This window comes from Prionailurus bengalensis, chromosome A1 (genome assembly GCF_016509475.1).
Source record: "Prionailurus bengalensis isolate Pbe53 chromosome A1, Fcat_Pben_1.1_paternal_pri, whole genome shotgun sequence".
Lineage (NCBI taxonomy): Eukaryota > Metazoa > Chordata > Mammalia > Carnivora > Felidae > Prionailurus > Prionailurus bengalensis.
This window is the reverse complement of record NC_057343.1, coordinates 194,618,254-194,640,197: the sequence shown is the minus strand read 5'-3', so window position 1 is coordinate 194,640,197 and position 21,944 is coordinate 194,618,254. Positions and strand designations below refer to the sequence as shown.

Sequence of the window (21,944 nt, the reverse complement as noted above, 5' to 3'; positions counted from 1 at the left end):
ATACATGCGAGTGAGGCCTGAAGGAATAATCCCATTATTGTAAAAATAATGGTAGTGGCCAGTTAGCTCATCTGGTTAGAGCATGGTGCTGATAAAAATAATGGTAATGCCAGCTCTGATGTGTTAAGGGCTTCTTATGTATATGAGGTTCTGAACATACTTTACATGTTTCACTCATTGAATCCTCAATATAATACTCTGAGGTAGCTAGTTTTATTAATTTATGCTTTATAAATGGAGAAAATGAGCTTCAGAGATATTTTTAAAAATTTCCCCAAATTATATAGCTGGTTAGTGGTGAAACTGGGACTCCAACCCACATCTGCTTGCTACCTCACTTTGTGTATGTAACTGCCCTGAAGTCTCAGAGGTCCAGCCTAGCAGGGGAGACATGAGGGCTGTGGCCCAGCCAGCAATAGCACTTGGCCTTGGGTAATATCTATGCACCCCCATCCCCCCTTACCCTGCTGTAATTTCCCCAGCAACAGAGTGAAGATAATCAGCCACCTGCCTGCCTGACATCCAGGAGCCATTCAGAATAGTAATGAGCCCACATCCTGGAAGCCCTCTGTGCTCCAGGAAGGAGTAGGCATTAGGAAGCAGACCCATAAGTCTGCTTCTGGCTGACAGAGAAGATCCAGCTCCCCAAGTCAGGCTCTTAGCATTTGGAGGTCACAAGCCCACTGAGGATATTATTTTTAAAAGCTCTGGACTCTCTTTCCCAGAAACATGCACACATGTACATACATATATTTTTGTAGGACCAGGAGTCCGAGGACCATATTACTCCTGGAAGCCAATCCCAAGACTTCAGGTGAAGAATGCTTGCCCTAAATGATGATCAGACCTCTCAGTCTTTGTGTTTGCCATCTGTCAGTCAATGCTCAAGCCTATCAGAGTGAAGGAAGTCCCAGCATTTTGCTAGGTGAGATCTGGGGTGGCACAGGCAATAGCAGTGTGAGAGACAGTCCCTGCCTTTCAGGACTCAAGACCCACTTTTAAATGGAAGGCAAGCTCCTGAGAAATCCTAGCTCTAAAGGTGTGGATTAAGGGCTAAATAGCATAGCCAAGCTCTCAGTCCTATGGACAGTCACAGGAGAACGCCATGACTGAGGAGTCTGGGTATCGACAAGGTTTCTTATAAGATGGGTCTGGGCATTAAATAAGGTGATCTATAATTTATCATCCAAACTGGGACACTTATGAGTGAAAGAAAAAGCTATTATCAATTATTCCAGAGTAGGAGTTGTAGACTGGAACGGTCTCAAGCCAGCTGAGATGGATGGTCATGAAAGCCTTAAGGGAAGGATAAATTTGAATAAAGAGCGAATCGGACTTTGGAGGATGTAAGCGTATGATATCCAGCAGGAACCAGAGTCAAGGTACAATCAAGGACTTGTGGGCATCATGTTTGGCTGTCAGGGAGTTAGAAAGAGAAGAGGTGGGTTTTCACCGTGGCTCCACCAAGCTCTAGCTTGGGGATCTTAGACTAACTACTCAACTTTCCTGGCATTGAGTTCCTCATCTCCTGAATGTACATAATCCTGTTAGCACTGCCTGCCTCATTGGCTTGTTACAAGGCTCAAATTTTTAAAAATGAAAAAATTCAAAAAAAGAAGAAGAATGTAGAAGCTTCTTTGAACATCAGGGCAACTGAATGAGATGATTAAAGCCAAGTTGTTCTTCCCATTGTGCAGATGAGAAAGTGGGAGCTCAGAGGGGTCCTGTGACTTGCCCTGGCCGGAATAACCAGGATGTGATCCACTGGGATCTAGACCACAGGCCCTGATTTCCCACACCCAGTGAGCACTCAAGTGGGGTGCCAAGAGGATGGGTCCACTTGAAAGCAGCCACAAAGAAGTTACAGAGGCCCTGGGTCCAGAGCATCTCTGCTGCTGCCCTCAGGAATAGGGGGTGGGGAAGTCTGCAGTATTGATGCCTCAAATAGTGCAAACACTACGTAGCACTCTCCCAGCAGAAGGCAGGAAAGAAAAATTGTGCTTCAGCCTCTCATGAGCGGCAGACTCTGAGCTGGCACCCAGTACCACTTACAGGAAGCCACGGCTAATTCTTTGTTTCTCACAGAGGGAGCTGGCAGACGCCAGGATGGCGACGGGAGTTCCAGGAAGCAGGAACCAAGGGGGGGACTCAGTTTTTGACCCCAGTCTCCCTAGATAGGGCCGGGGGGGGGGGGGTGGCAGTGTGCGGTGGCGATGAAGGCTAAGAAGTTCAGCCCTGATGACAAAGATAGCAGTTTCTAGATTTGCCCAAAGTGGGTGTTTCTGAGAAGCTGCTTCTTCTGACTGTGAGTCCAGACTGTCCATGTAAATGCTCTGGGGCTAAGCCATTCTCTTGACCTCTCTTTGCTCTGCCATAATGGAAGGGTCGTTCAGAGATGTCTGCTTTCCCATACTTTGATTTATCTCAGTGTGTGTAAGTCTTGGCTTCTCCAACTAGATGGTAAGAGCCTACAGCTGCCCCAGACCTCTCATGACTTACTGTGAATTCTGAACCCAAGTGCCGTAAGCTCTGAGTCTCAATAATCCTATCTGTAAAATAGGCAAAATAACTGCTGTTACTGCTCCCTGCTGGGTTCCTGTGAACATCAAATGAACACCTTCCTGTGAAAACACTGTGGCGGTGCAAGGGGCCTTCAGGTAGAGGGCCTAGGACTTTGCTAATGATGCTTTTTTTGGAAACTGAGAAAGGCTTGTACAAATGCCAGTGGCAACACCTTCATCTCTGCTGAAAGAGTCCCCTGCTCTAACAACTTACCAGACTCAAGGCTTCAATGTTGAAATCATCTTATTTTTCCATACCTTACCCACCCTACTACCCTACAATAGTAGTAGCCATCCTCCTCCTCCTCCTCCTCATCATCATCATTTAAATAATATGCATTTTACATTTGTCCCAGGCAATATGCTAAACACTCCAGTTCTTTGAGGAGGAAACTCAGAAACAGATAGGCTCGGTGACCTGTTCATGGCTGCCTCATTAGGAGTTAACAGAGCATGGCCAGGGAAATGCCCAGCGGTAGCAGCGGGTGACAGCAGTAGGCACACAGAACATACTACTGTGTGCATTTCTGCGTTCACTCAGAGACTAGCATGATAGCATTGTCGCCTGTTTGGAGAGGCCACTTGGTACCATCAGTGAATATACTAGAATATCAAAAGCTCAGGATTTTAGGCCTGCCTTTGACACTGAAAAGTCTTAAGTCTTGAGCAAATCAGTTTACCTTCCAGAGTTCTGGTTTCTCCCATGTAAGTGACGATCATCCCTAAATGGGTACCTCCGGGGGTTCCTGTATATGGAGATGAATATGCATGAAAGTACTTTGTAAACATAAAACATTGTCAAATGGTGGTAGTTATTATCTACACCATTGGTAGCAACAACAGCTGGCCTTTGCCGAATACTCATGCAGCAAGCATTGGTCATAAACTATCTCATTTAATCCTTAAAACAACCTTACGACATAATTAACCCCTAACTGGTCCCGTTAAACAAATGAGCAAACTGAGGCATAGAAATATTACACAATTGATACTAAAACGCCATACTGGTAATTGGTCTGAGACTTGAGACCGGGGCCAAAGCATAGATGCCCATTTGGATCATTAATGACATACTTCTTCTGTTTGGGAAAGTCACTCATCCACCCATTCATCTGCACATGTGCCCCAGTCTGTTTTTCCAGATGAGTTACTTAAACCCATACTTAGCATACCTCTCTCAAACCCAAATGAATGGGAAAGCCAGAGATGATCAAGAGATGACCACGGTGAGAAGGTGCAGTTGCTAATTGATTGAAATAGCTCCCTTCTTATTCTTTCTAGGAAGATCTGTGCTTTGTGTTCTCTCTGAAAAGCAAAGCCAGCCTAGACTTCTCTAGAGTCAAGGATTTCTCCATATTTCAGCTGAGAAAGTGAAAAGCTTGTTGTATAATTTGTCCAGCACTCTGGGCCTGTCATGGCCTCCCCAGTGAGACTTCAAACCAGAAGGTGACGAGAGGGTCATCCTCAGAGCAGTCAGCCCCCCTTTTTCTTTCTTTCCTCTCTCCTTCTCTCCCTCCCTCCCTCTCTCTTTCCCCCACCCCTTCTCTCAAATACACACACCCCAACTATTCTTATACCTTCTGAGGGCATAGAAGCTGGTCACTGTCAGAAAAAGATAAAGCCCTAATAAGTCTTACTTTTAAGCTATTTGAAGGGGATAAATAAACCGTGTGGGGTTACAGGGCCACGTTCATATTGGTTATAGGTAGAGACTCACCTCACTGGCCTTAGGCCAGACTGATGTGAGAACCCATGGTGGGTCACCATTAGAGAATGTGGCTTCTTACACCTGAGCAGATGACATACAGCTAGACTCATCCCTACTTGGAGAGTAGACTTGGGTGAGATTTATTGGTCACCCCCAGAGTGGCAGACTTGGCCCTAAAGGTCTTGAATCCCATATGTTGACCACTTGAGCTTTTCTATGATTAAAGATTTGAGGCCATGAAAGTTTGATCTGACTCATTTGTGGAAAAGAAATCCCACGAAGCATATTTGTGGTTGAATACAAATTTTTCTTTAACCAGCTGAGACTTGTTTCAAGCCCTGCCTACTCTGGTCTTAACATGAAGGGCTCTCCTCAGGTGCTTTCAGGTTTTCACGGCACTTTGACATTTTCTGTGTCCTTTAAAGCAGACAGGGCAGGAATTTTGGAAACCGGAGGCTGAGAGAGGTGAATCTCCCAAGGTCAGTTGGTTTCCCAGGGTCAAATTCAGGCCTTCCAATGTCAGGTCTTCAGATTCCCACATATTTTTATTTCCCGGCTTCACAAGGGAACCAAGGAACCATATTCAAGCATGGCTCAAGGCTTCATAAGGCCAGCTTCTTTTCCTGACTCACCAGGAATGGTACACTGGCCCCCTTTCCTTTACAGGCCTCCTGTTTCTCCACTAAAGGCGTGTGTCTGAGAGGCAGGCACTGCCCCTGGAGGTGGTCACGATGGGAGGTGTTCGATCAGGATGGCACAGAGATTTCTTATCAGAATCTACTTTGATCCCTTATTACTGTTTGCCTAAGGCAATGGATGAAAAAGGTTTTCAGTATGAATCTCAGTTTGGTAGGAAAGAGAACTGCCCATAGCCGTGTCTGCTGTGGGCAAGGAGTATCTTAGTCATCACGCGACTCCGAGACCTCATCCCATGTAAGCTTCTCAGGTTCTGGACTTTCACTTCAGCAGAAAAAGCAAACAAGCACAAGTGGAACTTCTAAGTTCATGGTTTACTACTTGGCTTTGCTTTCCAGGTGCGGTTTGAAGGCTTGACAGGAAATGTTCAATTTAATGAGAAGGGACGCCGGACCAACTACACCCTCCATGTGATTGAAATGAAGCATGATGGCATCCGAAAGGTAAAGGCCACCTTTGCTTCCATTCCACAGAGAGGAGAGGGCCAGAGCGGAGAGCCTTGTGAGCCCATCTTTCCTGGACTGGATCTCTTTGAAGAGACTCAGGCAACAAGGATTCTAGACTCAGCTCTGCCACTAACCAGCTGGGACTTTGGGCAAGTCAGTTCCTTTCTCTGAGAATTAATTCACCCATCTGCAAAATGGAGATAAAAATCTCTACCTTTGTCGCAGGGTACTAGTGAAGATCGAAAGGATGGGAAAGTGCTTTGAAAATATAAAGTAATAGAGGAGTATAAATGCTACTGCTGTTCCTGAGGGATTCTGAAGAACTCGGGAATGTGGTTACTGATGACATTAACCATTTTCTCCTGATCCACACTTGGTCATATCCACTCCATTTTCCATACAGAAGGAGTGAAAAATATGTGTATGTGTTTGCATATGTAATATATAGTATATATGCATATTAACTTTTAGAATAACATTCAAATCCTTGGAAAGCATTCACAACTTTACCAGAACTTGTGTTGTCTGGTCTCTGCCAATCTCTCCACCCTTGACCTTAGATACTCGCTTTCTTTCTCTCTTGATGCCAGCCATTCTGATCAACTTTCACTTCCTTGAATAGATTACGTTCTCCCTCACCTTGGAGCTTTCATACCTGTTCCCTCTACCTGGGACTCTCTACCCCCTTCCCTTCCTTTTCTTGGCCAATTCCTCCTCAATTCCTTAAGCACTCAGAGTAAATGTCATGCCCTAGGGATGCCTTCCCTGGCCTCTCCTGTTTATGCCTCGTGGCAGCCTCTATAATCCTGTCCATGGCCTCCATCATATTCTTTCTTTCTTATGATGGCATGATGTAGTGGTAAGAGGCATTGCATATTATGGTAGAATAGTAGTAGAGTGACATGGGTCAGAGGATTGGCCCTGGAATCCTGGAGGTCATTCCTGGCATCACCACTTATCAGTCTGTGATTCTGGATAAGTCATTCAGGTTCTTTGTGCCTTAGTTCTCTCATCTAGTAAATGGGGATCGCCATAAATAATGCCAACCTCCTAGGCTCACTTAGGGGATTAAATGACCTAATGTGTGCAGAAATTCTAAGGGCTGGGCCTGAGACATTGAAAGTTAGATCTTAATCTCTCAAACTTCATGCTCTCTATGCCCACGATGTCAAATACAGTTGCTACTAGCCATACATAGCTATTTAAATTTAATTTTTAACTTAACAAAATTTAAAAGCCAGTCCCTCAGTTGCACTAGCAATGTGGTAAGTGCTCAAGAATCAATGTGGTTTAGTGACTGCCATACTAGACAGCACCGATGTATACCATTTCCATTGTCACAGAAAGTTCTACGTAACAGCTCTGCTTATCCTTTCTGTCCCCACCTCCCATAAACCTATATCCTTTGCTCTCCTGTCTGGAACCCCACCCTGTATATCATAGTCTGTCTCACCACATCCCATTTCCCAAGGCTGTATTGGGTTTTTTGTTTTTTGTTTTTTGTTTTGTTTTGTTTTGTTTTTTTATTGCTGCCGTGACAAATTACTTCCAACAGTGGCTTAAAACAACACAAATTTATCATAGGTCAGAATTCTTGCTTGAGTCTCACTGGGCTAAAGTCAAGATACCGGCAGGCCTGTGTGCCTTCTGGAGAATCTATTTCTTGGTCTTTTCCACTTTCTTCTTAAGGCCACCCATGTTTCTCAATTCATATTCCCCTTCCTCATCCTCAAACCCAGCAACATCACGTCTGACCCAACCTCACATCTTCTCTCTGACCACAGTCAAGAAAGATACTCTGCTTTTAAGAACTCACATAATTGGTTTAGACCCACACCAATAATCCAGGATAATCTCCCCATCTCAAGGTCTGTAACCTTAATCCCATCTGCAGTGTCCCTTCTGCTATGTAAGGTGACAGGTTACAGGTTCTGGGGAAAGGGTATGGACATCTTCAGAGGGGCCATTACTCTGCCTGCCACAAAGGCCAAGTTTCAATGACTTCTCTATCATCACTCCTTCCTCACCCAATAGAAGCCTTCTCTTGTCTTTTTGTGTTCCCACAGCACATGTGATGTCACCAGGACACCAGCACACTGTCCCCTGTTGCAGTGCATTCACATACATCCCATACTTCTTCCTAGATTGTGAACACTTTGAGGACCCAGAACCCATTTCCCACCTTCTACTGGGCACACTTCAGGAATCGGCTACAGTAGGCCCACTACCTGTGTTAACTTTCAGCAGTTGCCAAACAGGGCTCTCTATCTGGTTCTGAGCGTAGCCACTAGGAGCATAACCACTTTCCAGCAAACCTTTGGCATGGTGATTGCACAAGTGCGTTGTCCTTGGGGACAAAATTTACTGCAAGGGATGCCCATCCAAAAATAGTCTAAGTCTGAGTTCATTTCTGTTATCCCCTGTTCTACAAACTCCTGTGCTGGAAAAGACATCTGCTAGGTGACTTAACTCTTTCCATCCTCAATCTCCACATCTATAGAATGGAGACATATCATGTATGCCTTGGCACCTGATCATTGTTCAGTGAGTGGTTACTAACAGGTATGGCAAATGTCAGGAGCTGTTACGTGACTAAAGTCTACAAGCCCTGAGATGACTTATTTATCTTTTTCAAAGTTTTTTTTTTTCTTTAGTGCAGTTGTGAAGAATATCAGCCTTCATGATATAGCTCCCCTTTCCTAGATGGATAAACTGAGGCAGGCCAGCCTGGTAGGCTGCCTAAGGTCCCACAGTGAGTTATAATGAAGTGGGCCCCATGACTCTCCAGGCCACACTCATCTTGCTGCAGCAGCTGCCACAGCTGAATGGCTCCAGAACACAACTGGAACATTTCCAATGACTGTGGAGGAGTGAGGAGCTCAGAGTATTTTGCTGCCCTTAGAAGGGACACCAGTTACGTGACCTCCTCCCCAGCCCTTCTTCCTTTCAGATGCAGAGAAGAAGGGGCAGTGTCACCCCCTGCATGGTACATGAAAACATAAAAGCAGTTCTTTTGGGTAAGGACTTGGGCAGGCAAGAAGGTTGCTCCTACACAGAACATTGTTGACCATGGACCTGGGCTCTTGCTCAGAATCCTCAGAATGGCCTACTGCCCTCAGGGCGGAAAAATACTATCTCCTGGTGGATGAAATTGGTACATGCATACTACCTATGAGCAGTTGCGTGTTTGTCAAAATTAAAACATGGGTGTTTATCTAGTTCTTTTCCCTGCAGTGTAGTGGGGTGGTTGAAAATAAAGCCATATTCTTCCCTGCCCATTAGCAGCAGGCTAGGTATATTGGGGACATAGTGGTAATGAGGTAAGGATGAAGAGAAGGCAGAGGCTCCTACCCCAGCCTGGTCATCGCCCAGCAGGGTGGCTTTAACTTCTCCGGGTCTTTAAAATGAGTGAGAGGTGCTGGGCTGTGCAAACTTCAGTTCCTCTCAGCACTGACACCATGGATGCCGATGCATGTGATAGCATCCCTGTCAAGCTTATGCCTCCAGTCAAGTTGTCCCTCTCTGGGCTGGGCTTTGACTCCCTCAGGACAGGTGGGGTTAGGGACCCTCCTCAATGGACGAAACGCCCATCAGTGGGAACTTCCCCAATCACTACCCCCGGGAACACGGGTCTCAGTCCTTCATGTTGACCTTAAACCTCACCAGAGACTGTGGGAAGCCTCCTTGTCTCCTCCAAATTTGTATGACATCAAGAGCTCTCCTCAGGAGAGGACTCATCGTAGCAAGATTGGCAGTTCTCACACTTGAGCAAGTAGAAGAATTACCTGGAGGCCTTGTTAAAAATAGCGATTCTCGGGTTCCCCAAAGCTGGACATTCTGCTTTAAGAGAACAGAGATGAGTCTCGGGAGTCTGCACATTTAAAAAGCCAGCTTCCCAAGTGGAGAGGCTCCCAGTGCTCTAGGTGGTTTGGTGAGAAACACAGGCAGAATGGTTATGAGCTTGGGCTTTGGAGGCAGACAGGCCAGGATTTAAGTCCCTGCTTTGTTCTTCAGTAGGCACATGACCTAGAACAAGTTACTTAGCCTCCCTGGACCTCAGTTACATCATCTCCAAAAGGGGGATAATATCCCGTACCACACAGGGTCACTGTCAGAATTAAATGCAACGGTGCCTCCTACCTCCACAGCTTGTAGTGAGGGATTCAGAAAAGCAGCTCCTGGCATGTAATCGACATCCAGCCCATGTTTTGTTTGTTTGTTTAAACTCCCTTCTTTAGGCCACAGGTTTTTTTTGTTGTTGTTGTTGTTGTTTTTTTTGTCAGCCTTGAGTTTGAGTGAATCAGGCTGTACAAGCCTATGGAATGGATAAATCACCAAACAGAAAGAACAGAGTAACCTTAAAATCCACCAGCAAATGGCTGTGCTTTATTGTTTCAGATCCCAAGGCTGTTTTCCAGCTTACTTCCCCAAGACTAAATTCTTGCTTAGACTGTGGGCTCAAGCATCCTTTGTTTACAGGGAATCTGACTTGTAGAAAATCAATTCCTCTACATCTGTGGCTTCAGGCCTTTTACTCAATCAGCCTCCTAGCAAAGTAATTCCTCAGATTTAAGAGTGACCTAGTTGTGCTTGTTTCAGTAAACATTACGTGGCCTTACCTGATATATGTAATAAAGAGGAGCTGCTGTTGCTTGATTTGGGGCCTCAGGGACACTCTCCTGATCTTTTGGCCTATATCCTTGGCACTGATGCGCCAACAGATACCCTCTAGGTATCTGGGTCCAATCTGACATCCCAGTGAAATGTGCACACTTCCAAGCATCCATGCATCATACATTTAGCAGCATAGATGCCAGATTTGGCGTTGGCTCTGCTAAAGCTAAATCCTCAGGAAATCTTGTTCACCAGGGGGTACCGATGTAGAGATCTATATCTGAGATCTAAAATACCTCATCAGATCCAGGTTGGATCACAAATTCTGATAAATGACTGCCAAGGGAGAAGTGTAGGGAAAATTCTCCCAGGTCTTTCATCAAGGGACCAGCATTGTGAATTTTAACCATCTTTCCCATCATCATTGGCCCTCTGTCTAGCTTCTGACCTGATTGCAGGCATCTGCTTCTCATTGCAACTTGACTTGAGTCCCCCTGCCCTGCCTTGCCTTATCCTGCCCTGCCCTGAGTTTCTTATCCCAGATTCTGACCCTCTGAGTAACTAGAAAGGAAAGCATGGGCAGGAAAGCAAACTAAAAGTGACACAAAGTCCTGCTGATGTCAGAAGTAATCTAAAGTCCCAAAGAATTCACAGCCTTCCATTCCATATGATCTTCAGAAGTTTTTCTGTAAATCCTTGCTCCCCAACTTTGGACGTGCCAAATCCTCTTATAGCTCTAAGACATTGCTCCAACCCAACCACCTCTGTTTCCACTGCTGACCCTAGAGCCCAAGACACCCCCACGCCATCCTGGATGCATACGGGAGCCTCCTTACCTATCACCTAGTCCCACTATCTATAGCCTTGCCCTTCTGTAAGGTCAATATGCATCAGGTTCTATTGTTTCTCTGCCTACAACTTTCCCTTGGCTTCCTGTTGCAGGTAAATATAACTCCTTCCCTTGACCTTCAGAAAATAGAGGCTGCTTCCCTCTGGCATGAGCTCTTGCTCCTCTGTCTCTAGCTCATCACTGCACAGCTGCACTGACATCGTTCCATCCCTTTACCTGATGTTCGCTATCATTGCAGTTTTGTGTGCTCTCTCTCCCTGTGGTTCAGGTCTCTGCTCAAGTGAAGTCACTTTGGAGAGGCTGTCCTTGACCAAGCTATCTAAAGTGGCCCCCACCATCTGGCACAATCCCATTATCCCATTCTATTTTTTTTTTCTTAATGCTTAACCCTTCTGATCTATTCTTGTTGGCTTAGTGATCTAGATTGGGTTTGGCGGACTTCAGCCTGCAAGGCAAATTCATCCCACTGCCTGCTTTTGTACAGCCCATGAGCTAGTAGTTTTTTTACATTTTTAAATGGTTGAAACAAATCAAAAGACAACTATTTCATCATATGTGAAAATTTCCCAAAATACAATTTCAGTATCCATAAATGAAGTTTCTTTGGAACATAGCCACATTCATTTGTTTAGATATTGTCTGTGGCTGCTTCTGCACTACAACAGCAGAGATGGGTACTTAGAAAAGAGACTGTATGACCCACAAAGCCTAAAACATTTACTCTCTGGTTCTTTCCAGATAAAGTTTGCTGACCCCTGGCCTGGGTATATATTGTCTTTCTTCCCCTCTTCTCCACCTTCCTGCCACTAAAATGCCAGCTGTCTAAAATCAGGGACCACAGTTGTGTTATGTATTATACCTTCAACTCCTGCAGTATATTGACACATAGTAAGCACATGCAAATAAATGGCTTTTTAGTAAATGAGTAGACAGTTTATTGGATATTGCTGGGCAACCAGGGTGCATACTATTCTGGCCCATATTTCCATAGATCTGCCAGCAAGTAAGAAAAAAAAAATGCTGGAAAATTTTAAATAACACTTACAGCAGAATTCAAAGTCATACATAAACATATTAAGTTCAAATTCTTTAAGTAGGTTAGTTAAGAAAACCCTAGGTTCAGTGACAGAGAAACTCTGAATTATTAGCTCTTTAATGCAATAGATGTTTAATTCTCATTTACCTGGTGACCAGTGTTTGGACTGAGGGCTCTGGTTAAGACTCAGGCTTATAGAGGCTCCATTGCCCGTTAGCATCATTCTGGCTGTCAACATCTAGCTAACAGATGAGGAAGAAAGAAAGCAGAAATTGTGCTAGAGATTTGGGGGAGTCAGACCAAGAGAGATGGGCATCATTTGTGCTGTGTTCCGCTGGCCAGAACCCAATCCTCTGGCCCACCTAGGTGCCCCATGGGCTGGGAAATGTAATTGCTGGCTAGGGAGATACTTCCTGCCAACACCTCTATGCTAGGGAAAGAGAATAAGAGTCCTTGCTGGTCATCTAGTTGACTTTGCCACAATAGGCAACATACTTTTAAAAACTGTATTACAGTGGATCTCATTTTCGGAGGTCCCCAGGCTGTGGCTTTACAGGCAGCCGAGAGATACAAATGTGTAAATCTGACTTGCTGACTGTGCAAGGTAGATCAGTTGAATTTACTGTTCTATAACTATCTCTTTTTTAGACTTCATTCACTTAAAAAAAGCTAATCTATCATCTAGACTCATTTCCTACATTCAAAGAATCTTTAGAGGCAGATGGAAACAGAAGATCAAAAATTATAACTGGCCCCAGGAGAGGACCTCTTACTGTTAGAATTGTTTAAATCCTCTCCTGAATAATGGGCCCCAGTCTTTACCCAGCCACTAGCTCTGATTTACTTTCAGAGAGAATCAAAGGTCCTGCATATCCTCAGTAGAGAATCAAAGTGCTGTATAATAATCCAACCCATTTCTCCAAGAAAGGGAAATTTGCTCTCATCTCTGAAGTGTAGTGTCTCTTCAAAACTCTTTGTCAACTTTTGTTTCATCGAACTGTGGAACCAGATTTCTCAACTGCTAGCTTATGTGAGGTGCAGGCCGGGTTTTGGCATCACCCCACTCTTTTTGACTGGCAATATTGTTTTATTTCCCTACAAAAGGGTCAGACATCAAATAAACTTGTTTATGACACTTAGCTATTCCTTTAGCTTTTGATATCAAGGAAGCTGTATATAAACCAAGCTATGCAATAACTTTTATAGATCCCAATTTAACAACTAGTGCCACAATACTAGCTTTGAAGGACCACTATCTTGAGAAATTAAAGTCTCTTTCTAAGTAGTGTGAATCTGGTCTACAACAGATTTATCTTGCTTTTTCCCCCTATCCTTTATCAAAATAACTTGGGATTTTAGAGCAATGTCTTGTGGTTTGGGGCACACTTACCCTAGGGCATTCTGCATGTAAGGAGGGTTACTTTGCCAAATGAATTTGAGAAATGCTCTAAAATAATACACTTTTTCTTTAGAGATTGATAATTTCAATAGTAAATTGATACTGAAATGTCTTATACTATAGAAGCCTGCTAACCTGCTAAGGCATTACCCTTAGACTAGGCATTAATATGAGCCACATACAGCTCTCATTGTTGTCCATGCATTAACTCCTTCCATCCTCACAGCAAACCCCAAGAGACAGATACTCCTGATGTATCCATTCCACAGAGCAAGAACCGAGGCCCACTGAGGTCAGGTAACTGGCCAAAGATTAGTAATTAGGGAAGTCTACCTTTTTTTTATGTTTATTTATTTTTGAGAGAAAGAGGACGTGCGCATGCACGAGCAGGGGAAGGGCAGAGACAGAGAAGGACAGAGGATCTGAAGCAGGCTCCATGTTGATAGCAGCAAGCCCGACCTGGGGCTCGAACCCACAAACCATGAGATCATGACCTTAGCTGATGTCAGAAGCTCAACCGACCAAGCCACCCAGGCACCCCAGGAAAGCCCACCTTTTAAACCAGTTCTTTCTATATCAGAGAGTAATCTCTTGACTATCAAGCCCCCACTTAAAAAAAAAATAATACGTAATAATACACTGTATATTTTAGATTTTGCACATCAGAGAATGCAACTTGCTCTGTACTGATGGTTTCATTAGAAGGAGCTAAACCTGTGCCTGATTGTGAAGAGGAAAGTAAAAGGGAAGAAAGGAAGGGAATGAGGGGAAGAAGGAAAAGAAAGAGAAAGGGAAAGGGAAAGCATCATCTGTGGGGGGAAAAAGGCATTTGCCAGACCTGCTCCTGAGTTAGTATTGATTACATTAAATAACCTAACCTTTGAGGTCATGCCCTGGCTCCTATGCCCTGCCACGAATCTGCTATATAATCTCTATATTTATAAATTAGATCATTTTATTTCCCCAAGGCTCAGTTATCTCCTTTATAAAACAGAGGAAACAATCCCACACCTGTCTTGTGCTATTTGCTAAAGAGTTAAATGTTGTGAAAGTACTTTGGAAATCTTTTGAAAACTTGCATCATGATACACTACATTAGTGGCTTTAAACATTTTCAACCAGAGGGGTCCTTGTAAAAGTGAACGTTAAAGGGATCCCAATATGTGAAAGAGATAAAAAGCAGAACTGAGTGTTTTGAAGGAGAGATGGGGCACCCAGAGCTGTCTCCCATTTTCTGACCCCTCACCCACCTCCTAGGAAAGTGGCATGGAAAAGTCCCCACAGATGCTCCAGGGTTCTAGGGCCCTGGTCTAGCAAAGTGAGGGAGTCAAGACTGCATCCTGGTTTTGTGCCTGTCCCCTCATCCCTCTCTGTAAAAGAAAGGGGTTGGAAGAAGTGATTCTTCAAGCCTCTTCCACCTCTGACATTCTGGAAATCTAAGTTTCTGGTTCTTGTGTCATTTAGGGAGAAATGTCTCCTTCTGTGCTGACTAAAAGTGCCTAACACAGGCAATATTGAGCACAGGCCTGCACCAAGGGTAGATCTTGACCCGATGCCCTGAGAGACAAGCCTCTGGACTGTCTTAGCACCCAGTAGGGTCCACTGTCTCCTTGTTGGAAGCACATCTTCTCTTAACAAACATTTCCTGAGCTGCTTCTTATAGAAGAATATGCCATGCTAAGTAAATCGTTCTAGAAGGAATAGACCTCTGGCTTTGTCCATCAGGAACCCACAGAACTGTGGAGAGATGGCGACAGACATACAAACATCCAGACCACAGGGCCAGTGGGGACCTACCTGAGGCACTCAAGGGCCGGCTAGCAGCTTACTGGCCCTGCAGTCAACCTTCCTGGCTCAGATCCTGGCTCCATGACTTGACCGTGACCTTGGAAAAGTTGCCTCACTTCTCCACATCTCAGTTGCTTCACATTTAAAATGGAGGTGATAATTAAGTACCCACTTCATAGATTTTTGTGAGGATGGAAGAAGTTAAAACATAAAAAAAAAAGAAAAAAACCACTTAGAAGAAAAGAGTGGCTGAAACCCAGTAAGCGCTCAATAAATGTTAACTAAAATGATTACATGTTATCATGGAAGCCAAGTCCCCTCTTAGCAACAAATGCAGAGCCAATTTCCAGCTGCATCACCTTGGGCAGGTTACAGACACCTCTAATCCAAATGAAATGGCACAAAAACTTAAAAACACTTAGCATCTGACAATAGCAAGAACATAATCAGCATTGTCAATTATCATTGTTGTTGTTAACCGCAGTGAGATCACAGAGAGAATGGCTTTTTTCCAACGAGGAAACTGGGGAAGGCATCAAGGAGACAGTGCTGTTTGAGTTGACCCCTGGCACAGGCCTCAGCTGTGTGAGCCTGGTCTGAGTTCTGGCTGGTGGGAGGCCTGCTCTTTCCTCTGCAAATGCACATCCAGTTCTCTTTCCTTTCTCACCCTCCATCTACAGCCAAAAGAAGAACCACAGAACAAAACACAACTGTCTAAAGATATAGAGAGACAGGACAGAGGTGTGTGTTTGTGTGTGTATGTGTATTAGCCATGCCATTCTGCTCTTCCCAAACCTCCCATGACTTCCTGTTACCTTCAGGATAAAGTCTATATTGTTTAGCCTGGCATTCAAATCCAGGTGTCTCCTGGGGCGCCTGGGTGGTTCAGTGGTTTGAGCATCTGCCTCTTGATTTTGGCTCAGGTCATAATCTCGCAGTTCATGAGATTGAGCTCTACATCTGGCTCCACACTGACAGCATGGAGCTGCTTGGGAATCTCTCTCTCTCTCTCTCTCTCTCTCTCTCTCTCTCTCTCTCTCTCCTCTCTTTCTCTCCTCTCCCAAAATTAAAAAAAAAAAAAATCCATCTTCTACCACTTGCCCACTGCCCTCTTAGGCTAACCCTATCTTCCACCTGGAAGCCATTGAACTTACATATCTGGGAAGATTCCTGCCTTTACATCTTGGCACATGTTCATGGTCTCTCCAACCTGAAAGGTTTGGGCTTAAACTGCCCATCCTTTATGACCTTGTGTGTTGCATGTGTCATGTCTTCCCAAGTAGACTGGGGAACTTCTCAGAGCAAGGACTACCTCTTAGACTTTTTGTATCTCTCTCAACCTCCCACACAATACTACCAGTGTTTTAGCTCAGAGTCTTGCACACGATAGGGATCCAATAAATATTAGCTGAAAGATCTTGGAAAATGAGCCAGTATAAATAACCCACTAATTAAAAAAAATAATAATAATTTTTTCAGCCAATAATTTTAGGCACTAATATATACTCAGTATTATAATATTTCATAATTGGAAATAAGAGAAATAAATGATAAAGCATAAAATAACAATCACCTAGGAAGTTAAATCTAGATGGAAAAAATACAGGTAAATATAAAAATAAAGCAAAAGGAATTTAATGTTTAAATCGTTATGATTCCAACTGCCATTCAGAATGAGCTCAGGAAGAGAAGGGTTAATAGAAATAAAGAAAAAGGGGTTTGAGTTTGTGAACAACTGCAAGGAATTCAGTTTCCACAGCCATGGCTTGCATTGTACAAAATATTCTAGCTGCATTAAGAGTTAAACCCGCCCCCTCTTCACAGGGGCAATTTCTAGGTTCAGTCCATCATGGTGAGGATGTTCAAGGGGGTGGGACTGGGAGGACCTGGATGGAGAGCATTTTACCTCTTGTTATTTTTATCTACCAATGCTTTAGAGCCTGGTGTGTCCAATACTGTATGATATGATGCCTAGACCCTTGCTTTTTTGTCTGGTGTTGGCTGGGTGGTCCACAGTAGGCCAGTCCTAAGGAGCCTGTCTCATCTCATGTCACCACCTTCCTCTCCTTAACAGATCGGTTACTGGAATGAAGATGATAAGTTTGTCCCTGCAGCCACTGATGCTCAAGCTGGGGGGGACAATTCAAGTGTCCAGAACAGAACATACATCGTTACTACAATCCTAGTGAGTACTCAGTCCTTCATCGAGGTTATCTAGATGTAAGCTAGACCAACACAAAGGTTTTCCCCAGGAGCATAAGCTGGTTATTCTTCTTGCTGAAACCATGCTATAGGTAGAAAGAGGGAGTAGAAAAAGGAGTTTCCTAGAAATTAGAGATGCTGTTTTCACTCTGGTTTTGCTATGATTTCATTTTGTATACGGGGATAAGTCAGTTACCCTCCTTTGAGCCATAGTTTACCCATATATAAGACATAATGGTGAGACTAAATTATGGTGGTTCTCAGACTGTACACTCCTTCAGTAGAAGCCATTTTCTAAGAAAGTCTCCTAAAAGCCAGCACTTTAGCTACTTTATATCCACTGAACGGCTGTGATTTTCAGTGATTGCCTGTGAGAAAGCTGGAGACTGTTTAGGGCCTACTTTCCCAACATAGTGCCCTAGAGTCACCTCCAAAAAATACAAAAGCTCCTGGAACATAATTTAAAAGGGTGAGCTCCACATGTGAATTATAAAATATTCTTATTTTAAGAGTTTACTTTCTTAGCCCAAGAAGTTTTGTAATGGAGGGAGCAGAAATGCAGGAAGTAGGTTTAGGGACTTAGAGAGACCAAAGTTAACCAACGTTGTTGACATCTTCCCCTGCCATGCCAAAGTCCTCCTTACCTATGAGTGGACCCACAACCCACATTCTCTCTCCCCCCATTTTTCTACCAGGAAGATCCGTATGTGATGCTCAAGAAGAATGCCAACCAGTTTGAGGGCAATGACCGCTATGAGGGCTACTGTGTAGAGCTGGCAGCAGAGATTGCCAAACATGTGGGCTACTCCTACCGTCTTGAGATTGTCAGCGATGGAAAATATGGAGCCCGTGACCCTGACACCAAGGCTTGGAATGGCATGGTGGGAGAGCTGGTCTATGGAGTAAGTTCTCCACAGGGTGGGGGGTTGGAGGACAGTGAGAGAGTTTGACAGAAAATAATTTGGTGGTTGGCTGGCCCTGTCCACAGATGACTATTGGACCCCCTAACTTAGTATAGTTGCTGCCAAAAAGATGAGGTGTTCAAAATCCAATATCTTGAGACATTCTTTGTTCAAGGCTACTTACTGGTCCCGGCTTTCTCAGTTCAGTCTTGTGACTGCAGTTGATCATGATCTAACACAGGCAATACTGAGATTCAGGATGAGTTTTCCTGAGGCAGACCGCTGAGTTGCCACTCCCCTGCTCAAAATCATTTATGGCCCCTCCATATAAACTTCTTCCCTGGTGCCAGATACACCCTGGATTCAACCTAACTTTCTAGTCACTCACCCCAATATTACCTTTCCGATACCATCCACTTCAGCAAGACCACCCCTGAGTACTCTGTTCTCTAGAGTGCTCCCTTCCATTAAGTACCCCCAAACTCCTGTCCCTTCTCCAAAAATCTATATCAAATATTGCTTTTTCCAAGGTGTCATTTCTTTCTCCCCATAACAGGTATTAACTCTCCTTTCTAAGTGCTCTTGCCTTCCCCTGCAGGATTTAGTTTCTGTTTCTGTTGTGGCTTACCTTGCCTTGTATAATAGTTTTCTGTGTAATAGGAGTAGGTCTCTCTGTCTTTATATCACTCACTGCATTTGAAATAACACCATGCACGATTGCTATAAAATCTTCAATAAGTTGAAGCATTTCTGAGAAGCCACTGAATGTCTGAATTGCTTTAAGTATTTAAGGAATCACTGAGAAGTAAAAGATCTGATCCCTGTCCCCAAGGATCTTAACATTTTATGGGGTAGAAAATACAATGAGAGAGAGTAGTAAAAGATAGTATGGTTCAAGGATCAGGCAAGAGGCTAACATGAGTTTGTCTAGCCATCAAGAAAGATATGGAAACTGAAAATTGCCCATGTTCAAATAGAGAGAAAGGCAGCCCAGGAATTTCTAAAGTACAAACAATAGAATGGTGATGGAAATAAAAGAGGTGTAAGGAGGGTGCAAAAACATTGGTCATTGGGGTGCCTGGATGGCTCAGTCAGTTAAGCCTCTGACTCTTGATTTCAGCTCAGGTCATGATCTCAGGGTTTGTAGACTCAAGCCCCGCATCAGGATCTGTGCTGACAGCATGGAGCCTACTTGGGATTCTCTCTCTCCCTCTCTGCCCCTCCCCTGTTTGTTCGTTCTCTCTCTCTCTCTCTCTATCTCTCTCTCTCTCTGTCTCTCTCTCTCTCTGTCTCTAAATAAATAAATTAAAAAAGAAAAGAAAAGAAAACAGTGGTCATTTGTGTAGAGGGCTTGGATTGAGCAGTCAGGTCTATGGTTGAGTATGAAGTGACAAGGGGAAGAGTGGATTGATTCAGTGGGTACTGGGAGATGATGAAGATACTTGAGTAGAGAAACAACAAATGTAATGTAAGAAGTCAGCCACTACTTGCAGGAAAGGGACCACCACAGCTTTACTCACAGAAACTGAAGATTATAGGCAGGGTCTCTGAGCAGAAGCATATACTAAGTCACAGGTTGATGTTGAGTTCCGGCCAGGATGAAGCAACCATTTAGGTTAAATTCCATTCTCCAATCACAGGTTGATGTTGAGTTCTGGCCAGGATGAAGCAACCATTTAGGTTAAATTCCATTCTCCAATATCTAGGCAATAGGACTCATGATGGCCATGGGAGCCATACAAAGGGAACTCAAAAAAGAGATGAAATAAGGAAAATCTTCCATAGGAAAGTGGCTTTCAAGATGACCTAATAAGATGGTTAATGAGTTGAGGAGTGGAATGTACTTCTACCCTTTCTCCTCCCTCTACTTCTCTCACTCTGGGAACCTCCACTGATGACAGAGAGCTGGACGTTTAATGCTGCATCTGGAGGCTGGTTTCCATGGGAACCTCCACTAGCATTCATCTTCGACCTCACCCCATGGACCACAGTTCCCTTAGCAAAAGGCCTGTGATCCTGGCAGAACAATGGTATGATCATCCTGAGGTCAAGCTTCCCAATAGCCAACAGTCAGTGGTGGGTCACTGGCTCATCAGTAAGAAACCAGAGTTACCTCTGATGCCCCAGGGCCAGCCCTTTCCCATCCATCCCCTCTCCTCCATCAGGCCTGTCCCTCTGTGCTTTATAAACTGTGTTCTCAAGACTCCATGATGGGCCCAATTCAACATCTTCCCTTGAGTTTTGGTCTGGCTTTCTTTTTCTGTACCCCTGAGGAAGAATAGAGGAGTTTGAGGAACTGTCAGCCACAAACAACCAGAAGGTCAGACAAAACTCATTTGGAGGCTCCCAAATTGATTCTTTCTGTGCCTTTTAAATAGTTAAGCCAATCAAGGTCTCTTTCATCTTCTTTTGCTCCACCTTGTTCTTTTTTTTATATGAAATTTATTGTCAAATTGGTTTCCATACAACACCCAGTGCTCATCCCAACAGATGCCCTCCTCAATACCCATCACCCACCCCCCATCAACCCTCAGTTTGTTCTCAGTTTTTAAGAGTCTCTTATGTTGTTCCACCTTGTTCTTATCAAAACCTGTAGTAGTAGCATTTCCACAGGTAGTTTGTGCCTGGTGCCATGCTAAATATTTGACCCACATTATTTCATTTCCTCCTCCTAACAACCCCATAAGACAGATACAATTATTTTCCACATTTCATAGATAAGGACACTGAGGCCCAGTGGGGGGGGGGGGTATGTAATTTGGCAAAGGACAGCTAGTAAAAGCAGAGTTGTGACATGCAGCCTGGCTTTTGAACTCCAAGCCATCTGAGCACTGGACTGTAAGGCTACTGTTTACTGGCGATGGGCATAGCAATAGTGTCTGCATTCTCAGATGCCACATGCTACAAATGAAGTTTCTGCTTCTTGCATGGATTTGGCTTTGTGCTTGATTCACAGGTGGCTTCCCTGCCTGTCCTTTGTCTTGGTGGAGCAGAACGAGAGTGAACTTTGACGGCAGGCACCTGCAAGTTATTGAACCGCTGTAAAACAGGGAAAGTGAACCCCATATCCCCGGGCTGGGGTGGGGAGTTTACCTACACAGTGCCTGGCTCAGAGTCACTCTCCAACCTTAACGGTTTTCTTCACATTTCGCCTTTACCTACAACATCAAAACTGTTTACTGTCTCCCCAGGATTGTTTCTAGACATCACATATTTTGTTTGGGGCTCGCCTAGGTCAGTGGTTCTCAAAGTGTGATGTCTGGACCAGTAGCATCAACATCATTGGGGAACTTATTAGAAATGCAAATTCTCGGGGCACCTGGGTGGCTCAGTCAATTAAGCATCTGACTTTGGCTCAGGTCATGATCTCACGGTTCATGGGTTCAAACCCCGTGTCAGGCTCTGTGCTGACAGCTCAGAGTGTTGGAGCCTGCTTTAGATTCTGTGTTTCCCTCTCTGCCCTCCCCAGCTCATGCTATTGTCTCTGTCTCCCCCCCAAAATAAATAAATATTAAAAAAAAAAGAAATGCAAATTCTCAGGTATCACACCGAGATCCAGAAACTCTGCCACCTGCATTTTTAAAAGCCCTCTAGGTGATTCTGACGTATGCTTAATTTTGGAAGCTACTATCCTAATGTCAATTTAAGTAAATAATTTTGAGCATCTGTGGAATGCTTACACTTCACAGTATTCTCACATATTTGAATTCTTTTGATCCTCACAAAACCACCCTATCAAATA

The 21,944-nt window shown here is 44.1% G+C and overlaps 1 protein-coding gene across 2 annotated transcripts in view; it reads left to right on the top strand.

The window, feature by feature from the left end:
* GRIA1 (glutamate ionotropic receptor AMPA type subunit 1) overlaps positions 1-21,944 on the top strand; it is a 303,014-nt gene that overhangs the window by 190,550 nt on the left and 90,520 nt on the right. For both annotated transcript variants that reach the window (XM_043597761.1, XM_043597751.1), the window contains exons 8-10: positions 5,304-5,408; positions 17,173-17,283; positions 17,996-18,202. In XM_043597761.1, the coding sequence (XP_043453696.1) occupies positions 5,304-5,408; positions 17,173-17,283; positions 17,996-18,202 (423 nt within the window). The remainder of the gene's footprint in view (positions 1-5,303; positions 5,409-17,172; positions 17,284-17,995; positions 18,203-21,944) is intronic.